The sequence below is a fragment of the Anopheles cruzii genome, chromosome 3, assembly GCF_943734635.1.
Source record: "Anopheles cruzii chromosome 3, idAnoCruzAS_RS32_06, whole genome shotgun sequence".
Lineage (NCBI taxonomy): Eukaryota > Metazoa > Arthropoda > Insecta > Diptera > Culicidae > Anopheles > Anopheles cruzii.
Genome location: NC_069145.1, coordinates 84,299,201 through 84,325,647, shown reverse-complemented (window position 1 = coordinate 84,325,647; position 26,447 = coordinate 84,299,201). Strand labels below are relative to the sequence as shown.

Below are 26,447 nucleotides of genomic sequence, written 5' to 3'. Positions count from 1 at the left end.
AATCCAATCTTGCGTCGTTTTATTGGATCTTCTATGATTCTATGATCTAGCTTTTGAACGTTCTATGCTTCGATTTCACCAAGGTACAGTGTTTTGTCACTCGATCCCGACACAACGATCGGTTCCGTGGGGTGAAAATCGACGTCGTTGACGCTACCGTTGTGGCCGGGCAGCTTGTAAAGAATACGCCTCGATGTCGTGTCCCAAATGTACACGTATCGATCCGCAGATCCAGCGCTGATCTTCAGCCCATCGGGTGACCAGCCGCACCGCAGTAGGTTTTTCTCAAAGTTATGCTGATGGCCGGTGAAAACCTTCACGCACCGTTCGCCCGGAACGTACGGCCGTATGTCCCATATGCGAAGCGTGTTGTCCATAGCATTGCTGAGCACATACGAGCCATCCGGTGACAGTGATAACCCCGTGATGGTATCGGTGTGTCCACGTAGCCGATACAGTATCTCTTTCTTGCGTATGTCCCACACTTTGACCTCATTGTCGATGCCACCAGATACGACCTGCTCGGCTGTATCGTTAAAACACACTGCCGTCACCTGGTACCCATTATCGAACGTATTGACAACGTTCCGCTTGCGTGCATCCCATATTTTGATCGTCGAATCGTCGGATCCGGACACAATCAACGTTGGTCCACGACGAGCGCCACGGCAGCTGTTGATGAAGCTGGTGTGGCCTTTCAGCTTCCGTATACGCGTGCACGTCGGTACGTCCCACACGCCCACCACTTTGTCCGTGGCACAGCTGTAAATATTGGAACCATCCGGTGAAAAGTGAGCTTCCATCACGGCCCCGGAGTGGCCACTTAGCACACCGACGTTGTCACACTCATCGTACACCTTCCAGAGAACTGTGAACGAAGATCATACGGTCATTTTCGATCAAAGAATAACACACACCCCTGATAGCTACGCACAAATTTGACGATCGAATCCGGTAGAGAGCAGATGTTCGCCCTCGGGATGGAATTCCGTGGAAAATATTTCTCCTCCATGGCCCTCCAGTAGCATAATAGGTCCAAGCAGGCCTGAAGTACGCTCAACATTCTGGAATGGAAAAGGAAAAGTAAGCGAAACGATTCTCGTTGAAGCGCCTACTGTGCTCGTACCTGCTGCTCAAGCAGTTGTTTGTCTTTTGTCGTGTACGATACAAGATCTGTGCGTGATTTTTTCGAACTGGCCACAGGAACCAATGCGTCTGAAGAACGCTTCAGGGAGGCCATGTTCGTGGTAAGTAAACAACAATCGCAAGATTCACTGTTTGTTTAGTAGCTGAACTTATTCGCAAATGAAGAACGAATTTATGTTTTCACCCCGGCGCAGTTTAGCGTCTTCGAGACGCGATTTGACATTTGGAGCCATAATGGAAAAGTAATGCTATAAAAATAAAGAACTCGTTTCGTTGAATGCTCAGTAAAATGTTGTACATTTTTAATTGATTGAATTAAATGAATATGAATATTAATAAAACTATTAATCATAATCATTTAAAATTAATCTTATTGGTTTTCTTGATACTGGAAGTGCTATAAAAGAAAGCGACAACCATACTCTCTTGCTGTCCTTTTTTTCTCGCCGGATGACAGCAGACCGTTTTCATCGGAGCAGCCTTCGGCACGCGTTTAGCTTCTCACTAGCGCAAGGCAATTTATTGGTGTTTTAATCACTAGTTTTACTGGTTTTTGTTTCTCTTCGGCTAAAAACCGATTATTAACGGCACAAAAATGGTACTGAAATCGAACATGGCCGCAAGGAAGCCCCAGGGACAGGCGTACAAGGACAAAAGCAAACCGGCTGACATCCGGCTGAGCAACATCAACGCGGCCAAAGGTGGGTGTTCTGTGGGAAATTATTCATCCAAGCACGAAACCTCATAAGCCGCAGGAACTGCGGTGCTTTATTCTACGTTGAAACTTTGGAAAGATTGCGATTGAAATGAAAACTATTCACAAGGGTCCGGGATTTGTGGTTGCCTATTTACGTGAATTTAGTTGGCTTTCACAGAAGCAAGTACTTTAAAATGATAATTACTTACTATTCCGGTAGTTTTATGATAGTTTTCTTATTTGCATTAGTCAGTAATTGATACACGAACGTATTGGCAATGGCTTTCAAACGATTCAAACTAGTTGGCTAACTGTACCGTTTCAACTGCGTTCCTAACCTCAACGCTCTGAGTCATATGATGTGATCAGAGAGTCCGTGATGTGCCGGCTACTGAGATGCACTAATGCGTACATCATGTTTCGTTTCAGCCGTTTCGGATGCTATCCGTACGAGTTTGGGTCCGCGTGGCATGGACAAAATGGTAAGAAGCATGGAGTCCGAATTCGGTGCCGATTGTAATTTTTTTTACATCAATCCCCCGTTAACCAGATCCAAGCATCGAACGGCGAAGTAACCATCACAAACGATGGTGCGACGATTCTGAAGCAAATGAACGTCATCCATCCCGCGGCCAAGATGCTGGTCGAACTGTCCCGTGCGCAGGATGTTGAGGCCGGCGACGGTACCACCTCCGTGGTGGTTGTGGCCGGTGCCCTGCTGGAGGCGTGCGAGAAGCTTCTGCAGATGGGCATTCATCCGACGGCCATCTCCGAAGCGTTCCAACGCTGTTCGGCGAAAGCGGTTGAAATTCTGACCGAAATGTCCCGTCCAGTGGAGCTGAACGATCGCGAGTCGCTGCTGAAGAGCGCTTCCACGTCGCTGAACTCGAAGGTTGTCTCGCAGCACAGTAGCATGCTGGCGCCGATCGCTGTCGATGCCGTGCTGAAAGTGACCGAACCGAACGCGCAAGGATCGGTCGATTTGAAGAACATCAAAATCATCCGCAGCCTTGGTGGTACCATTGAGGATACCGAGCTGATCGATGGACTCGTTTTCACGCAACGTTCTTCGGGCATGAATGGACCGAAACGCGTAGAGAAAGCCAAAATTGGTCTCATTCAGTTCTGCATCTCGGCACCGAAAACCGATGTAAGTGCTCATCCCCAACTTGATGCTGCGGTTTATTTACTGTTTGCTTTATCCGTAGATGGATCATAGCGTGATCGTGTCCGACTATGCTGCAATGGATCGCGTACTGAAGGAGGAGCGCGCATACATTCTGAACATTGTGAAGCAAATTAAAAAATCGGGCTGCAATGTGCTGTTGGTGCAAAAGTCAATCCTGCGCGATGCCGTCTCCGATCTGGCACAGCATTTCCTCGACAAGATCAAGGTGCTGGTGGTGAAGGACATCGAACGGAGTGACATTGAGTTTGTGTGTAAAACCCTCCGCTGTCGGCCGATCGCCTCGTTGGATCACTTCGTTGCCGAGAATCTGGTAAACGCCGATCTGGTGGAGGAGGTGCCCAGCGGATCGACAAAGTTCGTGAAAGTGACCGGAATCCAGAACATGGGTCAAACGGTGTCGATCGTTGTGCGCGGCTCGAACAAGCTGGTGCTGGAGGAGGCCGATCGTTCGCTTCACGATGCACTCTGTGTCGTGCGTTGTTTGGTGAAGAACCGGGCCCTGATTGCCGGTGGTGGTGCTCCGGAAATCGAGATGGCGCTTCAGTTGGCGGCGTACTCCCAGACGCTGCAGGGAGTCGACGCGTACTGCTTCCGAGGGTTTGCCGATGCGCTGGAAGTCATTCCCTCGACACTCGCCGAGAACGCTGGTCTCAATCCGATCGCCACGGTCACGGAGCTGCGCAATCGTCACGCACAAGGCGAGAAGAATGCAGGAATCAACGTACGCAAGGGAGCAATCACCGACATTCTGGCGGAGAACGTAGTTCAGCCGTTACTCGTATCCACTTCATCGATCACGCTGGCGTCTGAGACGGTGCGTTCCATTCTAAAGATTGACGACATCGTGAACACCATGCAGTAATAAGCAGGCCATGGTGCCTTGGAGAGCGCTCGACGCGACTTCGTTCCCCATTAACTTACTCCCCACACAAGCATTTTCAATGTAAGCCTTTCATCGTCACACAGCCAGGTTGGCCGGTTTGCTTAACACACCACAGAACACACATACACACATTGGATCATTTGTTTGTAATGTTTGTATTTTCGCTTAATAAACCAATAACCAGTAAACATAAGGCGCAATCATTTCTTAGTGAGCGGCTCGAAGGCGTCCGGCATCCGCTCAATGACGTAGCGGTTGATGGCAACGTTCATGATCGGGACACCGGGAATTTTGCGGATGCGCCGTTTCAGATCCTTATCGTTCGTGGCCACGATGTAGCATTTGTGCTGTGTGACACGCTGCACGAGACAGTCGTCCGCATATGTACCGCGGTGCATGCAGTGCAAACGCTCGAACCGTGGATCCTTGATGATACGCAGTGCCAGCTTGTACTTTGGCCCCAGCTTCTCCAACTCGGCCTGCACACAATCCGTGACGTACGGTATACACTTGGCGTACAGACAGTCCATCATGGTTTTGATGATATCGAGCTTATTTTTAATGCTAAAGTTGACGAAATTCGTATCCACCAGAATGTGGTACGGTGGCCCCAACTGCGTGTTGTACTGGAAGAACATTGCCGAGCTAACCTGTGGTCTTTCCATCGGCTTCAGTTCATCGTTGGAAGATTTCTTTTTCGTGTTCGCTTTGGCCCGATGCTCCGGTTTGAGCCGGCTGTCGGTGGGTTTGATCATGCGTTTCAGCGCCGACAAACGCTGCTTCTGCAACTTTTTCACCTGATTCTTTTTAGCCTACGAAAGAAAATCACACGTTTGAGAGTTGGCGAATTCTTTTCGATTAGTTATTTAGTCACTTACCATCGCGAAATAGATTAAAGAAAGAACGAAATATTGTTGCTCCTGAATCAAAGGATACAAACATGTGCGTTGTTATGACAGCTGAGTCGATGTTTCCGTTTATAGCACAAAACATCGCCAGCGTTTTGCATTGTGGATACACAATCGGGGCACTTTAAACAATTTTAGGCCAACCTAACGCCACTGGATTATTTAAACAATACATTGACCGTTGTTTAAAAATATTATTGTTTCGCGAAAACATTCAATACAAAAATTTTGAACACGCCCTATGTGAACCTCGGCAAAAAACATCGAACGATTGACACGACTGTCACATGGCCCACTGGGCTAAACAAAAGAAAAAATGTAAAAGCAATTGCACTTTGTATTGATAAATACACTTAAACTTCGCAAAAAACACCCTTTTCTTCGCACACAAGGGGCGGCGGCATTCGTCATCAAGTGCGGAAGTGCGATTAATCATCGCCTCGTCATCGGCCGGGTGTCGCAAGCAGCAGCTAGGTGTGGTGAATAAGAAAAAGTCAATTTACAGAGTGTATCACGGTGTTCCAGGCGTAGCTTCACAGCCTACTGTTCGTCTTCGGAGCCTACTTTTTCGGGGTGCGGCACGAAAAATTGCTGACTCGTGCACAAAAAAACTATGGAGGCGTTGGACGATCAACTGGGTCACCTGAAGCAGAGGCCAACGAACGGGCCGCACCCGAGACCGTACCATAGCACCGGGCTGCCCGATTGCCCACCGAACGGAGCCGGAATACCGGGCACGGTGATGGTGGGCAAAAAGAGTGGACCCGCAGTGCCGCCGAAGCCTCGCAAAGGCTCCACGCAGCAGGTTCCGCCGCAGGTTCCGAAAAGTTCGAACGTGAAGCAGTACTGCGAACCATCGTTTTCGACGCTGCTGCAGGGCCAGAGCAGCGCGCTGGACGAGCATGCGTACACGAACGTGGGAAATGGTGCCCGGGCCGTTGCAGCCACCGGTTCCAGTCCGATCCCCGGGAAGATGGGTGTGCGCAAGGTTACGCTCGATAATGCGCTGGAGCTGCAGCAACAGAAAGAAGCGCTCGAGCACCACAAGCGCGTGATGGAGGATAAACGGAAACATTCTTCAACTGGTCAACTGGTGTACGAAAACACACAAGGACCACCGTACGGTGGTACGGAGCGGTACGGAGCGGATGCCACGTACTCCAACATTCCCGGGGGCGCACGGGCCCACGTAACGAAGCCCACCAGCGAGGGGCTCATTTACAGCAACATAATGCACAGTTCCAACCCCCCCTCGAAGCCGTTTCCGCAGCGCCAAATTTCGGAGGAATTGCCACCACCTCCACCGCAGGATATGGGGCAGGACGTTCCGTTGACGTTGAATGCGTTGAGCTTGGAGGAGAACGACGAAGAGTTTCCACCGCCTCCGAGCCCCGTCAGTTCCTCGTACAGTGAGCTGCGCAGGGCCACCGATCCACCGCACATGGGTCGGCAGCCACAGCCGACGTACAACATGGTCGGACCGGGCACAGTGGGAGGACCGCCGGGAGGTCAGAGCACGTACAGCAACATGGGGAGTCAGATTTACGCGAACAACCAGTCGCTGTACGGTACGTACGGGATGAGTTCGCAGGGCTCGTCGACGTACGAGTCGATCTACGAACCGATCAATCCGCGACCACCGAGCCAGATGTCGGCCAGATCGAACTACTCGCTGTACGCGCCGTACGTGAACTCGCACGGCATCAACAGCCCGAACGATAGCATCATCACGAGCGCCTCGCAGCAGCAACCGTTACACCATCATCATCACCACCGTGGCGGCGGCGGCGGCATGCCGAAGGAGACGGAAGTGGACACGCTCACCAACCTGCTGGTGGAGTCGATGGACAACGGGCAGGACGCGGACTCGTTCGGGACGTGCGTCAAGTGTGGCGAGCGGGTGGTGGGCGAAAACAACGGCTGCACGGCCATGGACAAGATCTACCACATCTCCTGCTTCACCTGCCAGCAGTGTCAGATCAATCTGCAGGGCAAACCGTTCTACGCGCTGGACGGCAAGCCGTACTGCGAGGAGGACTACCTCAACACGCTCGAGAAGTGTTCGGTCTGTCAGAAACCGATCCTCGAGCGGATCCTGCGGGCGACCGGCAAACCGTACCATCCGCAGTGCTTCACCTGCATCGTTTGCGGCAAGTCGCTCGACGGCATCCCGTTCACGGTCGACGCGACCAACCAGATACACTGCATCGAAGATTTCCACAAAAAGTTTGCCCCGCGCTGCTGCGTCTGCAAGCTGCCGATCATGCCCGAGCCGGGCGAGGACGAAACGGTGCGCGTGGTCGCGCTCGATCGCAGCTTCCACATCAACTGCTACAAGTGTGAAGACTGTGGACTGCTCCTATCGTCGGAGGCGGAAGGCCGCGGCTGCTATCCGCTCGACGATCACATTCTGTGCAAAAGCTGCAACGCCAAACGGGTGCAGACCCTCACTAGCCATATGACGACGGAGCTGTAAACGGATTTCAAACCCGGTGGTCCGGTGGTTTCCATTCCGATTCCGGCCCTCCCACCAAAACCCTTTCCTAGTGCGGCTTCTCGCAGAAAAACAGAAGATCATCTCGACCGCGATCGGTGGTGCCTCCGGAGAGCGGAGTAGAGTTAGGAAAAAAAAACTATGATGATGATACCCCATCGCAGCAACCATTGTTTGGAGCGAAACGAATAGTCAAATTTACGCGCACGATCGACCGGCAGACAACGAAGAGTCTGGGTAGCAACTGAGGGCTCTTTTTCATCTTGATCATTCCATTTCGAAACATTCCGCCGTTCCCCGTGGATCGTAACAGTATTGATAAGGCGCACCTGAGTTGTAACGGCGAACCCCGCAATAGGATGTTTTAAAAACCAATCTGTTGTGCGACTGGCGGCCCATTTGGACGTAGGGCGTTTACTATTGATACATAATACGCGTGATAGCTACAGCTACAGTAGGGCGATGGTTCGCCAGACGCAAACGGAAGCAAACGTGTCGTCGCACAATGTCTAGTATTTAAGCAGCATTTCCGTAGGATAAGATGTTTTAGATGCGCATTTAGTAGATACCGGTCAGGGCGTGAGGAGGAGGATTGCCGATAGCTCTCGAAACCCCGCTCTGCTCTCGAACTCGTCCATCGCTACGTATGTATGTATGTTACTTCAGTCGTTTTCACCGTTCTATAAGACAGAAAATGCTTACATAAGCTCAAATTTTAACTGTACGTTACCTGCGTGAACTAAAAGGTAAACTCGTGTACTACCGCTGTTGGCACAACCGCTGGTTTTTTCTTGGTATGTGTACGTTGTATGTGGGCTAAACAATAACAGAATTAAAAAAGCAAATCGCCCGCGCGGGTTCGTGTTTAATCCGTCGCAGATATCACAAAAGAAGGCGCGTTCCTATGGTAACGCCCGAATGTAACGGCCTTGCCAAACGGTTACACGCTGTTTAGCCAATTAAACACCTTTCACCTAGCTACAAATGGCTGTTGGGCACGCCACAAGTGGCCACAGGTTAATTGAGGCATTTTGTCAAGCAATCAGAGCCGTCGATTAACATAACTTCCGGAGGGGAGACCCGCTACCAAACAAACGACCAAACACCCGTTCCCGCGGGTGTCGGATTGTGTCGATTGTGTAATGTGCCCGGTTATACGGCAATTTAAATAAAACACCCCACCCGTTGCCGTGGTGTATCATTACCATATTATGTGCCAGGTTAGAACGCTAAGGTCGCTCCCCACGCGAAGTCGCCTTATGTGTGGCCGGTTTAAACTGCGGACCACCCAGCGGGAATATTTTAAAATAACATAAACCGACGTTCACATACCACCGTTATGTGCTTCCATGAATCTGCCATCTCTCTCGGGGTTGACCCTTTTTTATCGCTCCTGCCGGCCATATGTACACCGAGGCCGAGTCCCGGGCACCGGGGTGTATGCTAAACAATCCGGTCCCTTTACATAAACCGAAGGGGTTAGAACCGAACGGGATGATACTGAGCCACCCCACTCAGGGAGGGTGGCAGGGTTAGGGTGTATTTTTTTAGGTTTTGACAGTGAGCCCGGTGAGGACAGGGTCGTGGTCTGTACATAACCCCGGGCCCCGCCGGGAAAGGGGTGCCGCGTGGTATTGTGGGTTTTTTAGCAATCCGTTGTCGAAATAGTGAAGGGGTTAGGCCATTCGTTCGTCCTGCCGATTGATTTAGTCTTCCGTCAGCCCGGAAAGTGATTGGAGATCCGGCCTAACGCGTCACAGGATGCGCTCGTTTGCCCGCCGGTGAGTTTTCCATTCTTTTCCGTCGAACCCATCCTTGCGCAATGTGCGCATGTTTGCCCGTTCCGAGCGTATGCAAAGCAGGAGCGAAAGTTTAAAATGGTGCTCGGGTCGGTTACTGGTCGCTTCAGTTACGAATCGGTCTGAGAGCTGGCCGACAGCTCGTGTGGCCATTTTGCGGACTGAAGAGTGACTCCGGGTGAGTTTGCAAAAGGAATCCAATTAAGGTTTGATCTTGGCGCAACGTGGGCGATTGGCGTGACCGGCCGGCCGGTCGGTCCGTAGCCGAAGGACGTTGAATTAGCACTTGAGTTCGAAATTAAATTTCAAATCAAGGCACCACAGCCCACTTGGCAGACAACGGACAGATTTTCGCCCGTCGCGATGGTAAACGGATCTTCAATCTCCTCCTAATCTCGGCCATCCATTGTGAGTTGCTGCGGGATGCGTGTACAAAACGAATGTGAGATTGGGTATCATCGAACGGAGAGCTGCTAGGGCCAGCCTCTTGGGGCCTGTAAAGGACGGTGCCAAGTGGCAGTGGAAAGCGTGAAAAAAAAAAATGCACGAGCACCCACCGGCGTGGGGATGTATTGTCCGATCCTCGAGGCAATAAAATGTCAGATTTTCAAACGAGACCCCCTGCCCGCCCAAACAAGACAACGGATGACCGTACGGACGGAGAGTTCCGGTAATTAGGAAATTAGAAATGTGATCCTGTCGTGCTGGAAAAAAAAAAACCACCGACAAGAATTGGCCGGGTTTTCCAATCGTTATCCGATGTGTGTTGTGTTTGTGTGTGTGCACGTTAGTGTGTCGATAGCTGGGCTAACTTTTTGCCGGCAGGAAAGTGGCAGGAAGCGGGTCCCGGGGCGGATGAAGGATGGTGCCCGGGACAGGAATTTCTAATAAGAATGAAAGGACGAAAGGAAAATCCATGTTAGTTAAATTTATTTAGCTCCGGCTCCGGGCTTGGGACAGTCGGGCACTTCGACGAGGACACATCGTTAGGCGGCATCTGGTCGGCCGAGGGCGAAAAGGACCCCACTCGTGTCAAGGACCTGTCGCTGGGCGTAGTTCCCGGGATACCTGTTAAAAGTTGAATGTGGAATCGAAATTGGAATAACGAGGCACCGAACGACGAGATTGGCAGCCTGGGCAAATGAAAATTCTCCTCGAATCAATTTGGCGAATTTTCATCAAGACCGAAGTCCGGCCGGCGGACGGAAAACATAAGTGGCCATCGAACGACACACGGACGGCGTTTGATTCTGTCTGAACGTGGACCTGAAGTGCCGAACCGGCCCGTGTCCGGCTGAAAGTGACTTTTCCACGAAGCGACGATCGGATTCGACGGACGGCCCGCACCTTTCAAACGAGACGGGCGGCTCTCATTACGGCCGCCCATTTTTGCGAGGGGTTTTTGGCAATCGAATTCCGAATTTTGAGCCTGATTGTAAACCCACACCAAAACTGTCGACCAATTGCGTACGGGAAGGAACAAGTTCATCCGGTTCCTAGCCGGCCCGGCACCCTCGCTGCGCTGCGGGTTGGCCCGATAACGTCATGGGCCACACGTTTTTCCACCTTCACGACCAAACCAAAATAAAAAACCTGGAGGGGACTCGAAGAAAACAGGATTTATTATCATAAACCGCCAGGGGTCAACCGCAAAGCGTGCGTCTCCGGCGGCCGCGGGGGCCGCCCCGTTGCGTTGTCGTCGGCTTAAAACTGGACTGAAAACTGCAAAGCCGTGCCCTCGCAAACTCCCAAAAGCCGGATTTTCCGTGCCAAAGAAGAAACAAGACACAGGAAGAGGACGGGTCCCCAATTGTCGGGACGACCGACCGCTCACAGCACGAGACTCCCTATTTTCATATTTATGACAATGTGAAAAATTTGGAAACGCAGCAATAACAATAATAACGGTAGTAATGGTGGCGGTGGGCCCCGGGAAAACCGTAAAGCGCACCCAGTGGAATTGAAGGAAAACAGGTTTTTGATTCGCGCCCCGCACCCGACCGCCCTCAGGCCGGACGAAATCGAATTTATGTCAAATGTTGCGTGACATCAGTGTGTTATTTTTCTATTTCGTCCCCGAGCCGATCCGCGTGCCCGGCCTGCGTGTCCCTCTGCCTCTTCCTGTCCATCCGGCAGCTTATCACAAATGTATTTATTTTTTCAAGCATTAGCAAAACATGTTCTTCAAATTATGTGCATGTATTTTTGTGTGTTTGGTTCCATTCCGTCCCTTCCGAATTTCCAGCCGATCGGGAATTTTTCCGATCGCCCGGGTTGCGCCCCACCACCGCCGGGATTATCGACAACGAGGGAGGGAAGAATTTAAATTCAAAGACCTATTGGACACGGACGTGATTTGAAGTTGTTGGCCCGTTTGGCCCGGACCGTCGGGCACCGGGCCCGGGCCGTTTGTAATGAGCATAACGGACATGGGCGATAATGGGGTTCATTATGCGCCGAGGCTCCTGCGGCAGTGGCGGAACTGGTGGATGCTGCGCGTGGCCAGGGCACATTATCGGGATGAGTTCGGAAGCGTGCTCATTACTATGCAAATTGGATTGGGCTGCCGAAAAGTGACCGGACCCCGGACCGGACCGGAGTATTAGCATTCTTATTAAACCGGCCTGCCGGGTGTGAACTATGGAATGGAAAATAGGGAAAATGGTGTGCCGGATTCGTCCGTTCGGAGATTATCGCTCGGCGCTCGATTAGGTGCAGAAATGGGAATAATCCGAGACACCACGACGTGCACTCCACGCACGGCCGGAGAATGGAAATGTGTTCTAATGAACTTTTCCGGGCAACTTTCCCCCCGGCGTCCCCTAGCGAGTGCGCGGACAGGAGCCAATGGCCGCCCCAAGTTCCACCGACATCGGTGGATGAGTGGCATTTTTCCGAAATGAAATTATTCATCCTGGCCACACTGGCTGCGGAAAAGCGTGAAACCGTATCTACATACACGCCGCGGGGTGCGATAAGCGATGATTGATCGTGTGGGTCTTGAGCCTGGCCGGAGTGTGGCGTAAGGCAGCTTCCCGGTACCGGGGGCAAAGGGTTAGCTAGATGCCTAGAGAGCTGCCGTCTCATGTTGCAGGACGAGAGTGCTTCAAGAGGCGAGCACGAGACGAGAATCGATCGTGCCACAAAGGGTTCGGTTACGCTATTTACTGATTATTAATCATAATTTCAAACCGTCGGCCGCCGCCACACCAGGAGTGCGTGTCCTCGGGCCCGGGGGACGATGAAACGTTGTTTTCGTCTCATTCATTTTCGTCCCGGAGCGCCCGGCCAGCGGCCATTGTTTTGTCGCCCCATCGCCGCCGCCCAGCAGAATGGTATTTAGTGCAAAATTATGTTAAAGGATGAATAATCCATCATACTTTGTGTGTGCGCGATCGGGCTCGGATACCTATTTGTTTGAGTGTGTCCTGTGTGCCACTCGCACACACACAGTCACTCCTCTTGTGAGCGTCATCGTGCGGTGTGTGTCCTTTGTCCCCACGGGCGCTTCGGCACAGATTGAAGGAAAAGCCACATGAAGAAAAAAAGGACGACGCCGAATGAAATACTTCTCGAAATGGGATTTCGAGCTTTATCAGCATTCAACAACGTGCACGCCACACGAACGGCCAGAGGGGTTGGCCACTTCTGCACTACTTCTCCTTCCACCACCAGCAGGACGAGTGGGACGCGCCATAAATCTCAGTTACGGGATCAGCGGGCGAGTCAAAAAAGGATTTGATTTATTTTCGTGCAGGATTTCGCCTCGCTAAGCTTTTCGCCGCTGTAATTTATTTGAATTTACTCGAAATTAGATCACGTGGACGTGGCCAGCCACACTCTGGGACACTCTGGGACACTTGGGTCCCGCGCAAAACACCACCCCCCGGGAGCGATTTTAATGTCCCCGGAACGGAGCGAGGACACAATCTCAATTCGCCACTCGAGCGGAAGCGCACCCGGTGATAATGGGCCACATTCTTATGCAACGGACACCGTCCACCATTGTGGGCCACTCATATTTCGGGAACCATTGGACGGGCAGGACAAAAAAACCCCGAACCCGTGTAGGGTTTAAGACCCGTCCAACCAACACCACCACTTGGGTTGACCACTCGGGGCCATAAAACACATTAAATCCCATAGAATAATCGAAATGTCACATTAGGTTGTGAAATATAGACGGATGCGACGGATGCGCGGCGTCCGAGATTCGGGGCGGCCAGATTTTGGGCCCACGCAGCAGGGATTGAGTTTTCTACCGCCGCCCGAGGTGGCTTTGCATCCGATTAGTATGGAAAGTGTTGTATAAAAAAGAGGAAAGAAAATCCCATCCATGGTGGGGATTTTTTCTGCCATTCGCAACCGGTACCGGACCATAAATATATATTTTATGACACTCGGCCCATGTCTCGGCCTCGGGCTGGGGGCGCGCTTCGCCAACAGCAACTAGAGTTGAGGGCCTTTCTCTGCTCGGTAACAAACGTCCGCCCGCCAGCCAGTTGGTCTTGTTTGCATCGCCAGGATTTACTGGCAATCATCCGCTGCTCCCGGAGGGCCCCGAGTGCTGTCCCCGGGGGAAACTTGGAATGGCTTTATTTTTGCCCCGAAGCCCACCTCCAGCGGGCAGCAGGCGGCCGAATGGGAAGTGTCGGAAACGAATCAATACCGGAACACTGGCTTCGATTGCGTGGGGCGACCAAGGAGTTTTAGCCGTTCCTTTTGTGCTCAGGCATAGCTGGCAAGCAGACGCGAAAGGATATTGAGATGTGTAGGTGTTTAAGATATGCAGCGGTCGTCGGTGTTCCAGACAGTCTACATCCTAAGTTATGCGTCGTTTGGAGAATTCAAAACTAAAAAAACACACTTAAATTACTCGTTACAATTTATGCCTTCATCATCAACGGAAGTCCCTTCTGGAGCAACTTAAAATTGGAAATTCGTAAGTCTGGTGGTAGTTCTGAACGAGACAAGTTTTAAACAGCGATTCTGGTTTTAAAACACGACTCTACCAAAAGTTATATTTGCCTAGGCAAAGCAAGTCATGGACGATGTCTGTTGAATGGTCTGTACCAATCATATAATCGTGTATTTATTACACAAACTAAATGGAAACTACTTGCAAGGCCATTGAAAAAACACTAAAAATGTTAATCACTGCATAATTAAATAAGAACGCTATCAAAAGGGCCTAATGTTCCTGCAATTCCGTCCTCCTGTTCCTTTGGTTTGTGCCTGCAACTCTAGATACAAAATGGTGTCACCATTGGGCGTAAGCTGGGACTTTAAAATCCCCCACAGGACGTGTATGTAAAATACATCCCGAGCGTGCCGTTCCACCAATCCGGAGCCACCAGGAACTCCATTTTAAAACCCGCAAAAAACACGAATCCAAACGGCTTCGTTTGATTTGTTTATATTCAAATAGCTTCCCGGCGCAAGGCTGCCGTACGCTCGGAAAGAAAAAAGGACGCGCATCCCTTTCTGCGTCGTAACCCGAACCCGAAAGGGTTGTCGGTGGCTGTCGGAAAGGGGACGATTGAGCCAAAAAGAAAGGTCTTTATGTACAAAACCTCAGAAATGACGCCACAATGCTGGCGCTCGGAGCGGAGCGACTCGAAAGGATTCGGTATTGGTTGTCTCATTATCTCGTCATCATGCCCGCCGACGGAGCGCGTGCATCTGTCGCAACGCCGAGGTTCAATGGCTCGTGCGTCTGGCGTAGAGCGCGCACGTCCCTCGTTATCCGGTCCCCGGGTGTTTTTTTGTATGTGTACCAACTCCCTCCGGGATGGGCCACTGCACGAGTCACCCTTTTTTCTCCCCGTTCGCGGAGCCCTTTCCGCGCAGAGTTGCATCCTTTCGCATCCTTTGCTCGGGCGTCGTTCTCACCTCATTCGGGCGATACCTTTGTTGGCGTTTGGCATGTGCGCGCTGGCGCTGGTGCTGGGGCACGTGGAACATTTGCACATCCCAAAAGGGTCCTCAACGCACACACAGACGGCGCGGCCCTCGAAGCGTAGGGTTGCTTGAAACGCCGACCCTCTCCCCGGTTTCGGAAAATGTATTCTGAATCCCTTCGCCCGTTTGCTGCCGCAGCAGCAGCATCCTTTCCCGGTGCTGTTGATCCTTTCAAACACACACACACACGGACATACGGACACGGGCAGAACTCGTCCGCCGACCGGTCGGTGTGTGCAATTTATTTTATGATCCTTTTTATTCCGGCTTCCCTCGCACATCCGGCTCCGAGTCCGGTCGATTCCGGGGCCCGAGTGCGACAGAGCCCGAAGCTGCAGGAAGGCCGAGGTCGGAGGAGCGAACGGGACGGTAGCGCACCAGCCAGCCAGCCGAACCTCTGGCTCGGCTTCCGGTGTTGTGTGTGCAACATTATATATTCAGCGCATATATTTTCCATACATTATATTTTATTTCATACATTAAATTTGAACTGGCGCATGCGCAAGGTGCCGCACCGCGTTTGCGGGTGCCGCGTTGTTGACGCTGGTGCTGGTGGGTGGCCGGCGGTCGGCGGCCGCGGCGAGGGCTTTCTGTTGTGTTTGTGAAAGATGGAAATTGAGCGCCGTCCGCGGCGAAACGGTGGCGCGGGCGCGGGATTTGCAATCAAGCTCAACATATACACAATGGTTCCGGTGGCACATAGCCGGGCACAACACGGTGGCAACCCCTTTCGAAGGACACGATCCGGGGTTCCTTTATCGCTTTTTTTTGCTCTTTCTTTCATTTCGGTCCATTTATGCAGAGACAGACACAAAGCGACGCCAACGACGCTTGACTGACGCGGTTAACGCACTGTTGCATTGGGTTGTTACAGGTTATGAGGACAATACATACCGTGGCGTGGAAAAAGGATATTCGTCTGCTTGAGCTCTGCGACAACCAGACCATTTTTGTAGCAACTAATATTTGTTTTAATTTGAAGACAATTCGCAAGTGTTCCATTGTTTTCGCACTCAATTGTCAATTGTTATCCGATTTAAATTTAATAACTATCTTTTTTTAATTATCTTTGTTGGCCACAAAACCTTTGAGTCCGTCATATCTCTTGTAGCGAACCTCCTTAATTCGAACTCGACCCTTTTTGCGTGGTGCTATCGTATCGGTCATCACTACTCATACTCAGGACAAGGGCTACGGATCCTGAAGTAAGAAGACGTTCGAATTCAGCAAGCATTTTAAAGTGTATTGCAAAGAATTTGTTTTGTCCATTTCAAACAACATTTGCTGTATGTATCTAATACACAATCCTTACCGATAGGCGTCGGGGCTCCACCCCCCCGAGAGGGACTCCAACTTATGGCCACGTTTCGATTACGGTCCAACAAAACCGGCCCCCGGCCGGCCTCGGCTAGTTTCCCTTTTTTTCTGTCCACAATCACAATCAATCCTCTTTTTTTTGGGCGGTCGGAATTTTCTAATGGCATCCCTTCGCAAACAGATTAACAAATTGCGAACGGACCGAACGGGCCCCGTCGTCGGGAAAAAAACTTTTCCAATTCAACTCCAAAGTCTCCTCGGCGTCCTTTCGTAGTGCTTCCGGCGTTTTCCCGGGACCGGGACTGGAGAGTGAGAGAGCAAAAAAAATCCAAGAAATCCGCCACAAGCGTGCGTGGTCGTTGCGATAAAGTCTCCGGGCCGAGCACGCGGTTCGCCGGACGGACATTGTCCGTTTGATTGCAAATAGAGGCAATCAAGGGCGACGGGGGACGGGCAGGGGAAAGCCGAGCCGTGCCGAGCAAACAAGTGAGGCCCCCGGTCAGGCCGTAAACGGGCAAATCGAAATCAACGGCCCAAAACCGACAACCGAATATGTGAAATGTCAATCAAACCGATGGTCGATAAAATGAATTTAACTGTTGACTGACGCACCCCCCGAGCGCGATGGTATCGAGTTTTCGGCCGCGTCCGCGTCTTAGACATCGCCGTCGTCGTCGTCCTTTCCGGCCCCCCCCCCCCCAATCCCGTGACCACGTCAAGCGAAGCGGACGGGAATCGATCGCTGACGCTAAGTAATACCGGGCTAAGCTGAGCTGGCACTTCCCGGCACCTTGCGCGGCACCGGATGCTATTAAAAATTGTGTTCAACTCAGCTAAAAGCGGTCCCACCGATCCTCCCGTGATGGCCATTTGCGTTAACGGCGCCAGAATCCCGGACGGCCGGGTTCGGCCGTTATGCGTACGTGTCGGCCCGTTTTTCGCGCCATCCAATTATCGCTAATGTGCGCCATTATTAAAATAAAAATGTAGAACCACATCCCAGCGGCGGTGGCGGCGGAGGCAAGTGGCGTGCACGTGGCCACGTTGCGGGTTCGCTTAAGGAAATTGATTTCGATTGCGGTCCAGGCCGGGAAATGGGTAAAAAAAAAGAAACACCCATCCCAGCGGTCGGGATCTCCATTTTCCGATGCCCGGGTGTCGGAGCTGCTGGGCCGCCGACCCGCCATATATTCAAACTTCAAGATGGGGCCGCATCCGGCTCCGGCTGGTGATGATTATGGCCGTTATCGTAAAGCATCGGGGAGCTCTTCCGGCTGCCACTCGGATGCTAACGAGCCGAGGACCGGAGAGCGCCTCAACATAATCTCGAAAACGTTACGACAATATTATTCATTCGCTGCGGCGGCCTCGGCTGGCCCCGTCAATTGCAGTCCGACCCGGCCTGCACCGTTGGCCACTGCTATCGGGCCGGGCCGAGTAATGGCGACATCTTTATTTTGGTCGGCCAAACGAAGGGTCCTCGTGGCTGGTCGCCGTGGTCGCTGCGGTCGCGCCAGTTTGCCATATTTTAATATCAAATATTATTATTGTTTTTATATTCATCTTTTAGTGCCGGGACACTTTCGGGCACAGCGGGGTGCGCTATCGGATGTCGGGGCGAAATAATGGTTAATGCTCACACGCGCGCGCGCGCACACACGCCGCAGCACCACACTTTTAGCCAAATTGAATTGAAAAGATAAAAAAGCAGTCGGCCCGGCCATTTTTTGTGGCCGTACCCGCCGTTGGCAGCGTGTGTGTGAACGACGCCGGAGGATGACAGGCGATTGAGAGGTTCGATTCCCGCGTTCGGCCCTTTTTGGCCGGGTCCGGGCCCAGGCTCCGAGGGTGGCGTGTGGGTTTGCATGCCACAATGTGGGGTGTTGTGGGTTTCTTTTCGGCTGGGGTGACTTCCAGTGCTTTGGTTTCCGGTCACGGTCGGTCGCTCACAGCAGCATCAGCAGCGGGGACCAGAAGAAAAAACTGAAACAGGTCCCGCTGCTGCTGCTGGGTTTATTTTGCATGCATTTAGGCGCACACACAAGGGGGCCCCCTACGAAGGATGCGCTAAGTCGTCGAGTCGTCGGTCTTGGCATGGTGCCACCAGTAAACCCGCCGCTTCCGGCGGGGGGGACCGCTTGCTATCGCTCCGGGGTGATCTCCCGTCGCCGGTGTCATTCTCGGAAACTCCACTAATCTAGGTAATGATGGGCCGTGCCATTCGGAATTGACCTCTCGCAATCATCGCATCACCGACGGACCATCGTTTAAATTCGTCCTCTAATGCCGTGTCCTGAGCTGCCCGTTTTTTGCGCTTGCCCAACATTGCCCATTGCGGCGCCCAGGTCCTCGACGGGCCGGGCAAGCATGATGGCTTCGGCAGCTTAGGGAGGTTGTTGTTTTTCCGATTCCCCAATACCGTAACGGTATTTGTTTATTCGAAAGGACAATATTTTTGTGTGTGCCCACATGATCCACGGGATGGCTGCATATCACGATGAGCTTATCGGGGCCCGAACCGAGACCGAACAGCCTCAGCGTCTTGGGATGGTGATGATGGTGCATAAAAGACAACACACGGACACACACACGGACGGGGCGCGCCTGGGTACGCCGGAACAGTTGCCACCACCCAGCAGCCGTGCCAAGGCAGGCAGGCGGAGATAAAACCGGATCCAATTACCATAAATGGAAAAAATAACAAACCCAATCAAATCAGAAGTGAAAAACATTGGCTGGGAAATTTTGCTGAAAGTGCTGGAATAAAAATGCGCAGCATGGAGGGACGGGCCGGGACCACACGGGGTGCCGGGAGGCAATAAGGAAAAACAATACGCCATGCGCCGGGGAAAATGGCGGGGACAAAAACAAAACACACATCCTTAGCGGGGGGCAAGCAGAAAAATGAGGAGCACACGATCGAATGATAGTTAGCCCCATCGGTAGCCCCGTCACGGGGTGATAGCGTCCTCGTAATGGTCTTCCTTCCCACCACGGCCAGAACGGAAATTCGATAGACCGTACGGAGCATAAATGCTCGTTTGAATTGTGACCGAAACGACGACGAGAATGAGACCGACCGACCAGGCGACCATCCGGGCGACTGGCCGTGCCCTCGATAGTCAACCTGCGCGTCTAAGTCGCCGAGCCGGGTGCTATTAAACGGAATGAAACGAGAATATGGTTGCAATTATCGTAAAAAATCTGGCAGCCGCCGCCGGAATATGAGTGGCGGAATAGTGGGCCACGGGGCACCGTCAACTGTGTGTCAATTAAACATAAAAATGTTTTCCTCCGACAGATGACTCGAATTGATGCTACACTTCAAACGGGAACCGGAGGCCGTGTAGGGGCACACGTGGGTCAATAAGTCCCTACGACGGGGCATCTGTGGTTCTGTCTAGTGGTGCGAACTTTTGACCGTTCGCTATTCTGGCTTTATTATTAATCAATTTTTCTTTTAGGAAGGACGGAGCTCGAGACCAGGACCGGCGTTTGAAAGGTAATCATCAGAGCGTGTCCCGAACCGACCTTAGCCTTCGTTTATGGACTTATGGGCCCATGTGTTAGAAAAATTGAGAGCCGAGAACTTCACAAAAACCGGTGGCGGAAGTCATACGCTCTGGTGAAACATTTGTTTGTGCGCCTTCGTTTGGCTGTCCCCTTTTCGGGCAGGACCAACAACGCACCGACCCCCGCACACTAATACGGCTTGCAAATCCCTAGCAACCTGCTAGGCCGGCTCGAGTCGCCACCCCCGGTCGACCCGGCGGCCGGCCACGTGTTGAGATGCGCGCGTACTCCTCATTAGTTCTTTCCGAGCTGCCAGGAAAAGAAAAACACACCACCACGCGCTTCCCCGCGGGTGGCCGTTGACCTTTGCGCAGAATATATTCCACATTAATTAACGAAATTCCGAATTTTTCCGGCATCATAAATTTGCCGGGCTTCGGAGATTCTTCTTCCTCGTGTGTGTGTGTGTGCGATGCGTCAGAGAAGTTGTGATTTGAATGTGGCCGGCCCCGAAGAACGAACTCGAAGTGGGGACCCAACAAATCATTAATATCCTCGGCTACTTAACGGCTTCCCTGGTCCCCGTGGTGTGGTGTTAGTGCGACCGGTCCGGGCAGGACGGTGCACAGTTCTTCGCTTCTGCGTTGACAGGACGCGTGAGAGGCTTCTTCTCGTTTTTGGGGGAGGAAAATTTGCAAGGAAATGAAATAAAAATGTATATATGGAAATGGACGTTCCAAAGGGGGATGCTGGCACCGGGACACGATGCCAGGGGGCGCGCGTGTGGTTGCGACAGGGGCCGGCCCCAGCGTCAGCTCATTATGCTGCCGGAGCGTTCACCACTTCGGCCGGGCCCCGTTCGATTGCTTCCGCGCGAAATAGTCGGAGGGTTGCCGGGTCCGGGCTCACGTGTGGAATAACAAAACGATAAGTCCTGAGCCTGAGCCGGGGATTCAGAGGACCCGAGGACAAAGCGCATTGCAGAGCGACAGAGACCGTCCGACCGTCGGCGTCCGTGTTTGGAGAGCGATATTTGAATAAATGGTTTACGATGCCACGCCAGGTTGCCATGGGTTACAGCCTCAGCGCTCGCTAATGACTGCCTTCTGCGCGAGGGAACTTTTGCCCGCACTACTACTCATTAGGGGTTCTGGGCGCTGGAACCCCCGCCGATGCCGAGGACATTGTGCCCGGGAGATGGATTTTCCTTCGCCCACACGTCCCCGCCACACAATCTGCTTGTTTCTGCCGCTTCCAATTAGATTGACTCAGCACTCGCCAGCGCACCAGACACCGCCGGCCATCCGCGGTGGGCGCGGAACGGAAGATGACGGACGCTCTCTGGATGTGTGCGTACGTGCGTGTGTGTGTTTGCTCCGATGCGCCGATGCGTGTTTGTGCAAATCCTCATTATGTTCCGTTCCGATGTGACAGCCCGTTTCGACCCAGAGCGTGGTCAGCGTCCTTTGTCGAACAAACATCGTGGAGTGGGCCCTGGGCTTCATCATTATATCCTTTCGGGCCAACTCGCCTGTCCCCGGTGAGGTCGGTGTTCGATTGGCACTCGGACGGAGGTTCGGACGTTTGAACGCACTGCCGCCGTTTTGCAGCAAGAAATTGACGCAATAGTGTTGGCGGCAACGACGGCAACGACCAAACGAAATAAATCCGAACCGATATGAACGGTCCTCACCGTGTCCGGCGGCGTCGGATCAAAGGGAAAAATGCTAATCCCCACCCTGGGGTCCTTGAGGACGGGTCGTGGGGAGTAACATCGGCCCCCGGGCCTTGTATTGTGCCGTCGCTTCTGTCGTGGAAGCGCGTTTTTACACCCCGGACCGATACGAGGACCATCGGTAGATCCGATGCTCAGCGCCGGACTTTCGGTGCGTATGACACAATGGGGCGTTGCATTTTGCACAGTAATTTTGCTTGACCGCACAAAAACAAGGAGTTCTTTGGCGGTTTTGCCGACATTTTGTAGCGTGTTTTTTTTGCTCCCTTTAAGAAAGTATCCCGCGATCTCTCGAACACACTCGATTGCCTTGGACACAGCGGCGGTCCATAGGACGGTCCAAAATGTTTAGTAAAAATATTTGAACGTTTAAGGGTTATGTTGACTAGTAATTACTATAAAATAGACCATAAATAGATCAAGAGACGATTTTATGTCTGTAAGCGATCTTCGATTTTAGAAGCGAGCTTCTTGATGTCGTATAGTGAATTTTGATCTCAAAGAATCACTAAAATCAATCAAGGGGCCAGTTTAAGATACTGTATAGTTGCCGAAGGTGGTTAGAAAAAGTTCGCTGACGAGAGAAACCGCCCGAGCTCCGAAGGAATAACTTAACCGTTCATTGAACGACCGAACGATTAATAATTGTGGAAAAAACTTACATTTTGAGAAGCTTTCAACAACAAAAAATCCACAGCCACAAGGGTCACGCTCAATCGTGCTTTCTGGTCCCGGTGGTCCTGATCCCTGACGCAGCATGAACTCCACCACGTTCCCATCGGAGCATGCCGCCATCGCTCGCTTCGCCGGGATTTAACATCGTTTTTGCTGCCGCCATGGCTTGTTGTCCGCGCACCACGACGACGGACAGACAGGATCGGCCCCGGTGTGTCTTGCAAATGAAGCCCTGGCGCGCACCGCAGGGGATCGGCCGCATAAATTATGCTGTGGCCGTCGATTTTTTACCCCCATTGGACTTTAAATTTGAATGGGGCGTGGCATCGGGTTCCGAGATTGCGCCGGTGTTGCGGCTGCTGCTGCTGTGCGTGTGTGCGCCATGTCACCCACGGGACGATTCTCCGGTCGAAGTCAAGTGGATCCGGCCGTTTTATGCTGGCTCCGACGACGGATGTTGATGGGATCCCCCTCTCCGGGGGTTAAGCTTCTTTATCGAGTGCCGGGCGCCGGGCAGTGGCACTTTGAATAATCCGATCAGCGGCCCGGTGATGGGTGTCCACTTTCGGGGCACGCACGTTGGGTTTAAAACACTACACTCCCCGGTGACGGTCGTATCGATTTTCCGTCACCCGACGGCGAGAGATCGCAATCGACAGGCCATCGACGGGGTTCGTTCGTTGTTGACCGTGCCGCGTAAAGGGCGAGACTCATCCTTTCTAATCCAATAATCTCTAAAAACATTTCCCTTGTCCGAACGGACAGTGTTGGCGGTAGTAGTAAGAAGGACCGAAGGCATCCTTCATCCAATTTGTGTCGAGTGGACCCTTTTCACAGCGGGCCGGCGAAAAAAAAAGGTGCAATCTCTTTCACCGTCACCGTCGCCGTCGGTGGCCATAAGGTGGGCATTATTCATTCGTCGCCTCACCCGAAACCCCCCCTCATACGGACACGGAACTCGGCGGCCCGGCACCTCCGGTCCCGGGACTACTTATTCAAATGGAATAAAAATGGCCGAACAGTTTTTCTTTTCGGCCATTCTGGCCCAGCCCGGGGAGGGAGAGGCTCGGCCAAAGGCTTTCTCCTCTTTTTAACACCATCTCAGGGGATGAATATATTTTCATCACACTCCGGCACTCCGTTTTCCGTTCCATCTGCCCCCGTTTCCACACAGGGGCCAGCAGCTAGCGGATGGAAAATCTTTTCCTGTGGTCGGCCCACACCAGTCGGCAGGATGTGCCGGACGCTCGTCCCTCGGCCGGTTCGGGTTTTGTTTGCCCTTACCGGAGCCACGGCAGGCCGGTGTCCTGCCTAGCGGCTGCTGGGAAATAGGATATTTTTTAAGGCAAGTGGCAGCAGGACGAAAATAAGATTGAAAGCATTATCCTTCCAAGCGGGCGACGGGTCCGGGGGCCCGTGTGCTGCGGGGAGTCTCGCTTTTTTATGTACACGCATCCATCCGAGGATACGAGGACCATCACCATGTACGTTCACGTGCCACGCGCGGCGGTGCCTTGTCACAATCCCTTCCAGGAACTGCCAGCCCGGGTTTGGGGCCCGGCCGCTTGACCAGTGGAAAGCCCATTGGTTGGGCACATTCTGCTTCCTTTTTCTTTTCATTTTCCATTTTCCTTCGCCCACTGGATAAATACACTGTCGTCCGGGTCCACCAGGATCCACTTTGTAAAGAAAAGGGCGACGGCCAAGAAGATGACTTTTTTTTCTGCTTCCACAGTGGCGGACATTGTCATAATTCTGTCCACGGGGTAGCCGCGGGTGCGGTTGCCCCGCGAGGAGTCCGGTCGAGGATGTTTTGTCCGAGGCCGGGCCGACTTTCCGTGGGCGAATGTGTGCGTGGCGAATGTTTCCGTTTTCTTTAAAAATCTCCAGAGAGCAAGCAGCCCAAGGACATTCCCAGAACGAGGATGGCCCAGCGCGCGCGGGACGGCCGAAGCGCGGCAACATGTTGTTGTAGGCAGATACCGTGTGTAGGCCGAGGCCGGCCGAGGGTGGTTTTAACATTCCCCGCGTTCCGTGCCGTGCAGTGGGACTTGTATTTATTATTTATGTTTCCTTTCTCTGGCTACATGGAAGAAGCAATTCGGTGTTTACTCTGTGCCCGGCCGCCAGCGGGGAAGAAATGGCCCACGGGCGGAGGAGAACATTTGGGCGGATGGGCAATCAATCCTGCCGTTCTGGATCCGGATCGCCGGACTTTGCCCGAATCGCCCGAGTCGGCTCGAGTCAGATATATTATATTTATATTTTGGGAATTGCTGAGTTTCCCGTGTGCCGGGGATGAAAAGTTTTTCCTCGCAATTTTCCACATTTTCCCACAAAGCAAGCGGTTTGGGGGGCGGCGGAAATGGAGTGCGGATCCACTTTTGTGAATTATTATTGCCGGACGGACGAAGCTGCTTCGCCAAAACCCGGGTGGGGTGGTTTCAAAATGGAGCAACCGGGCACCGGGGGAGGCGGGGTGAAGGCGCGCGGGGATCCAACTCAATTGGGCGGTGGCCGAGTGGGCAAATGGAAATTATAAGGCCCAGGAACTCCAGCCCGGTGGTGGCCGGAAGTTGAGAAAAATAAATTTTAAGTGTTATCGCTTTAGACCATGATTTTGCTTTTACTTCTTCCGGTCGGCCATTTATGGCGGGCGTCCCGTCGCGGGTGATGGTCCCCGTGTGTCTGACGCGCGCTACGAGGAGGAGGAACGTTCTTGAAAGTGGCCCAACTTTCGCATCCGCATCGCCTGCCGCGGCTTTTCGCTTTTGATAACTTATTTATGGCGATCCGGTTTCTCCATCAAATTCCCGGTCTTCTTCCCGAGTTCCTCCTAAGCTTGGCATCCTGCATTATTTATCCGGCAACTCCGGCCAGTCTTATCGGCCGACGCGTCGACCATCTAGCGTTTTTGCAAAACCGATTCGGGAAAAGTTTACATAAAGTCTCTCCGAAGGCCCTCCCTAGCCACGTTGGCCCGCCCGGTTGGATGAGGTAAACCGGGAAGCCACGGACCTTTATCAACACCCAAACAACAACAAAAATGTGTATGAAATGTTACATCACAATCTCGCCCAAAGGATTTGGACTTGATTTGCCAGAACCGGGTCGTTGAAAAACTCAAACTCATTCTCCCCTCCGTCGGTGGCTTTCGGCTTGCGAGGGTTTTCCGACGACGACGACGATGACGACGCCCGCCCGGGGGAAAACCTACACGCCCGCCCTGCACGGCAAAGCAAAACTGTTGACAATGTCGCCTAGCTCCTGCCGCCTAGCTCCTGCCGCCGCTGGGCATTGTTGGAAGCACCCGAATGGGGTGCTAAGCCGGCAACAAAATGAAGTTTAAAGCCAACCCGGGACGGGGAAATTTTTGATAAATGATTGTACCATTTTGATAACGCACCGCGGGCGGAAGAAAAGTGGACCGTAACCCGGGTCGGTTGGCCCGGTGGAAGGTGAATCTGGGCCCTGTGCCGTAATGGACCGGTCGAATGTTTTGCCGACAGCTTACTGACTTTTATTGTTGTAATCGAGCGTGTTCCGGGACGGAAGGGGCCGCCCGGTCGGTTTATGATGTGTAGGGAAATTCCTGGCGCCCCGGGAGCCCCGGTTTTATGTGTCACTAGATTTGGAGTCATGGAGTCATGAGCGGCCGGCTGAGACAATCGGCGTTCCGATCACAATCCTAGACAGTGATCTGATGTTGTAAAAGCGGTTCTTATAAACTTTTTAATGTTGAAGATTTGGAGATGACGAAAATGTCCCACGCTCGGATCGGCGAATAGTTTGAAGCGTCGTTATGTTCCGGTGCAAGTCCTCGAGACGAGCGAAACGGCCCACGGTTGAATTCCGATTACTAGATGGCTTTGCTAAGTGTTAAGTTAAAGAATTTACATAGGATTCTCCACTTGGAGCTGCTTTTTTGGGACCTCTTCCGATAGGAGTAATTTAGCTACTCAATCTGTATCTCAGCCTTCGGATTGGATACTTCGAATTGTTAATTTAGTTTAATTAAGAGCACAAGGATTTAGTTTAGAGGGCAAACCCCCACAATAATCAAGTATATATTCCATTTTAAATCAGCAATAACTGTTATTAACCATATTTGTAATAACGGGCACCGAAGC

At 52.3% G+C, this 26,447-nt stretch overlaps 5 protein-coding genes across 6 annotated transcripts in view; 2 read left to right on the top strand and 3 right to left on the bottom strand.

Annotated features, from left to right (window-relative positions):
• On the bottom strand, window positions 1-1,324 carry LOC128275761 (U5 small nuclear ribonucleoprotein 40 kDa protein). 2 transcript variants are annotated; one of them, XM_053014372.1, is made up of 3 exons: window positions 1,121-1,324; window positions 935-1,055; window positions 1-868 (listed from the first exon to the last, which is right to left on the bottom strand). In XM_053014372.1, the coding sequence occupies exons 1-3, from the start codon at window positions 1,238-1,240 to the stop codon at window positions 63-65; spliced, it is 1,047 nt and encodes a 348-aa protein (XP_052870332.1). In that variant the 5' UTR covers window positions 1,241-1,324; the 3' UTR covers window positions 1-62. The 2 variants fall into 2 exon arrangements, with proteins under 2 accessions (XP_052870332.1, XP_052870331.1); XM_053014371.1 differs by having other exon boundaries at window positions 935-1,064; window positions 1,127-1,324.
• A 324-nt stretch (window positions 1,325-1,648) lies between these two features.
• Window positions 1,649-4,096, top strand: LOC128275739 (T-complex protein 1 subunit delta). The gene is made up of 4 exons (XM_053014348.1): window positions 1,649-1,847; window positions 2,273-2,325; window positions 2,394-2,993; window positions 3,052-4,096. The coding sequence occupies exons 1-4, from the start codon at window positions 1,742-1,744 to the stop codon at window positions 3,892-3,894; spliced, it is 1,602 nt and encodes a 533-aa protein (XP_052870308.1). The 5' UTR covers window positions 1,649-1,741; the 3' UTR covers window positions 3,895-4,096.
• On the bottom strand, window positions 4,061-4,862 carry LOC128275740 (rRNA-processing protein FCF1 homolog). The gene is made up of 2 exons (XM_053014349.1): window positions 4,794-4,862; window positions 4,061-4,727 (listed from the first exon to the last, which is right to left on the bottom strand). The coding sequence occupies exons 1-2, from the start codon at window positions 4,794-4,796 to the stop codon at window positions 4,116-4,118; spliced, it is 615 nt and encodes a 204-aa protein (XP_052870309.1). The 5' UTR covers window positions 4,797-4,862; the 3' UTR covers window positions 4,061-4,115.
• Window positions 4,863-5,436: 574 nt separating this feature from the next.
• Window positions 5,437-8,095, top strand: LOC128271170 (lipoma-preferred partner homolog). The gene has a single exon (XM_053008611.1). It carries the CDS (start codon window positions 5,437-5,439, stop codon window positions 7,297-7,299), a length of 1,863 nt encoding a protein of 620 aa, XP_052864571.1. The 3' UTR covers window positions 7,300-8,095.
• Window positions 8,096-10,102: 2,007 nt separating this feature from the next.
• The window catches only part of LOC128271169 (uncharacterized), a 63,222-nt gene continuing 46,877 nt past the window's right edge, over window positions 10,103-26,447 (bottom strand). The window contains exon 4 of the mRNA XM_053008610.1: window positions 10,103-10,184. Within this exon, the coding sequence (XP_052864570.1) occupies window positions 10,103-10,184 (82 nt within the window). The remainder of the gene's footprint in view (window positions 10,185-26,447) is intronic.

Excerpts from the sequence above, each read along its gene's own strand:
- LOC128271170 (XM_053008611.1), top strand. The coding sequence starts at position 5,437 with ATGGAGGCGTTGGACGATCAACTGGGTCACCTGAAGCAGAGGCCAACG.
- LOC128275739 (XM_053014348.1), top strand. The coding sequence starts at position 1,742 with ATGGTACTGAAATCGAACATGGCCGCAAGGAAGCCCCAGGGACAGGCG. Across the intron at positions 1,848-2,272 it reads CAACATCAACGCGGCCAAAG|CCGTTTCGGATGCTATCCGT; the intron begins GTGGGTGTTCTG and ends GTTTCGTTTCAG. Across the intron at positions 2,326-2,393 it reads CGCGTGGCATGGACAAAATG|ATCCAAGCATCGAACGGCGA; the intron begins GTAAGAAGCATG and ends CCCGTTAACCAG.
- LOC128275761 (XM_053014371.1), bottom strand. The coding sequence starts at position 1,240 with ATGGCCTCCCTGAAGCGTTCTTCAGACGCATTGGTTCCTGTGGCCAGT. Across the intron at positions 1,065-1,126 it reads AACAACTGCTTGAGCAGCAG|AATGTTGAGCGTACTTCAGG; the intron begins GTACGAGCACAG and ends TTTCCATTCCAG. Across the intron at positions 869-934 it reads CGGATTCGATCGTCAAATTT|TTCTCTGGAAGGTGTACGAT; the intron begins GTGCGTAGCTAT and ends CTTCGTTCACAG.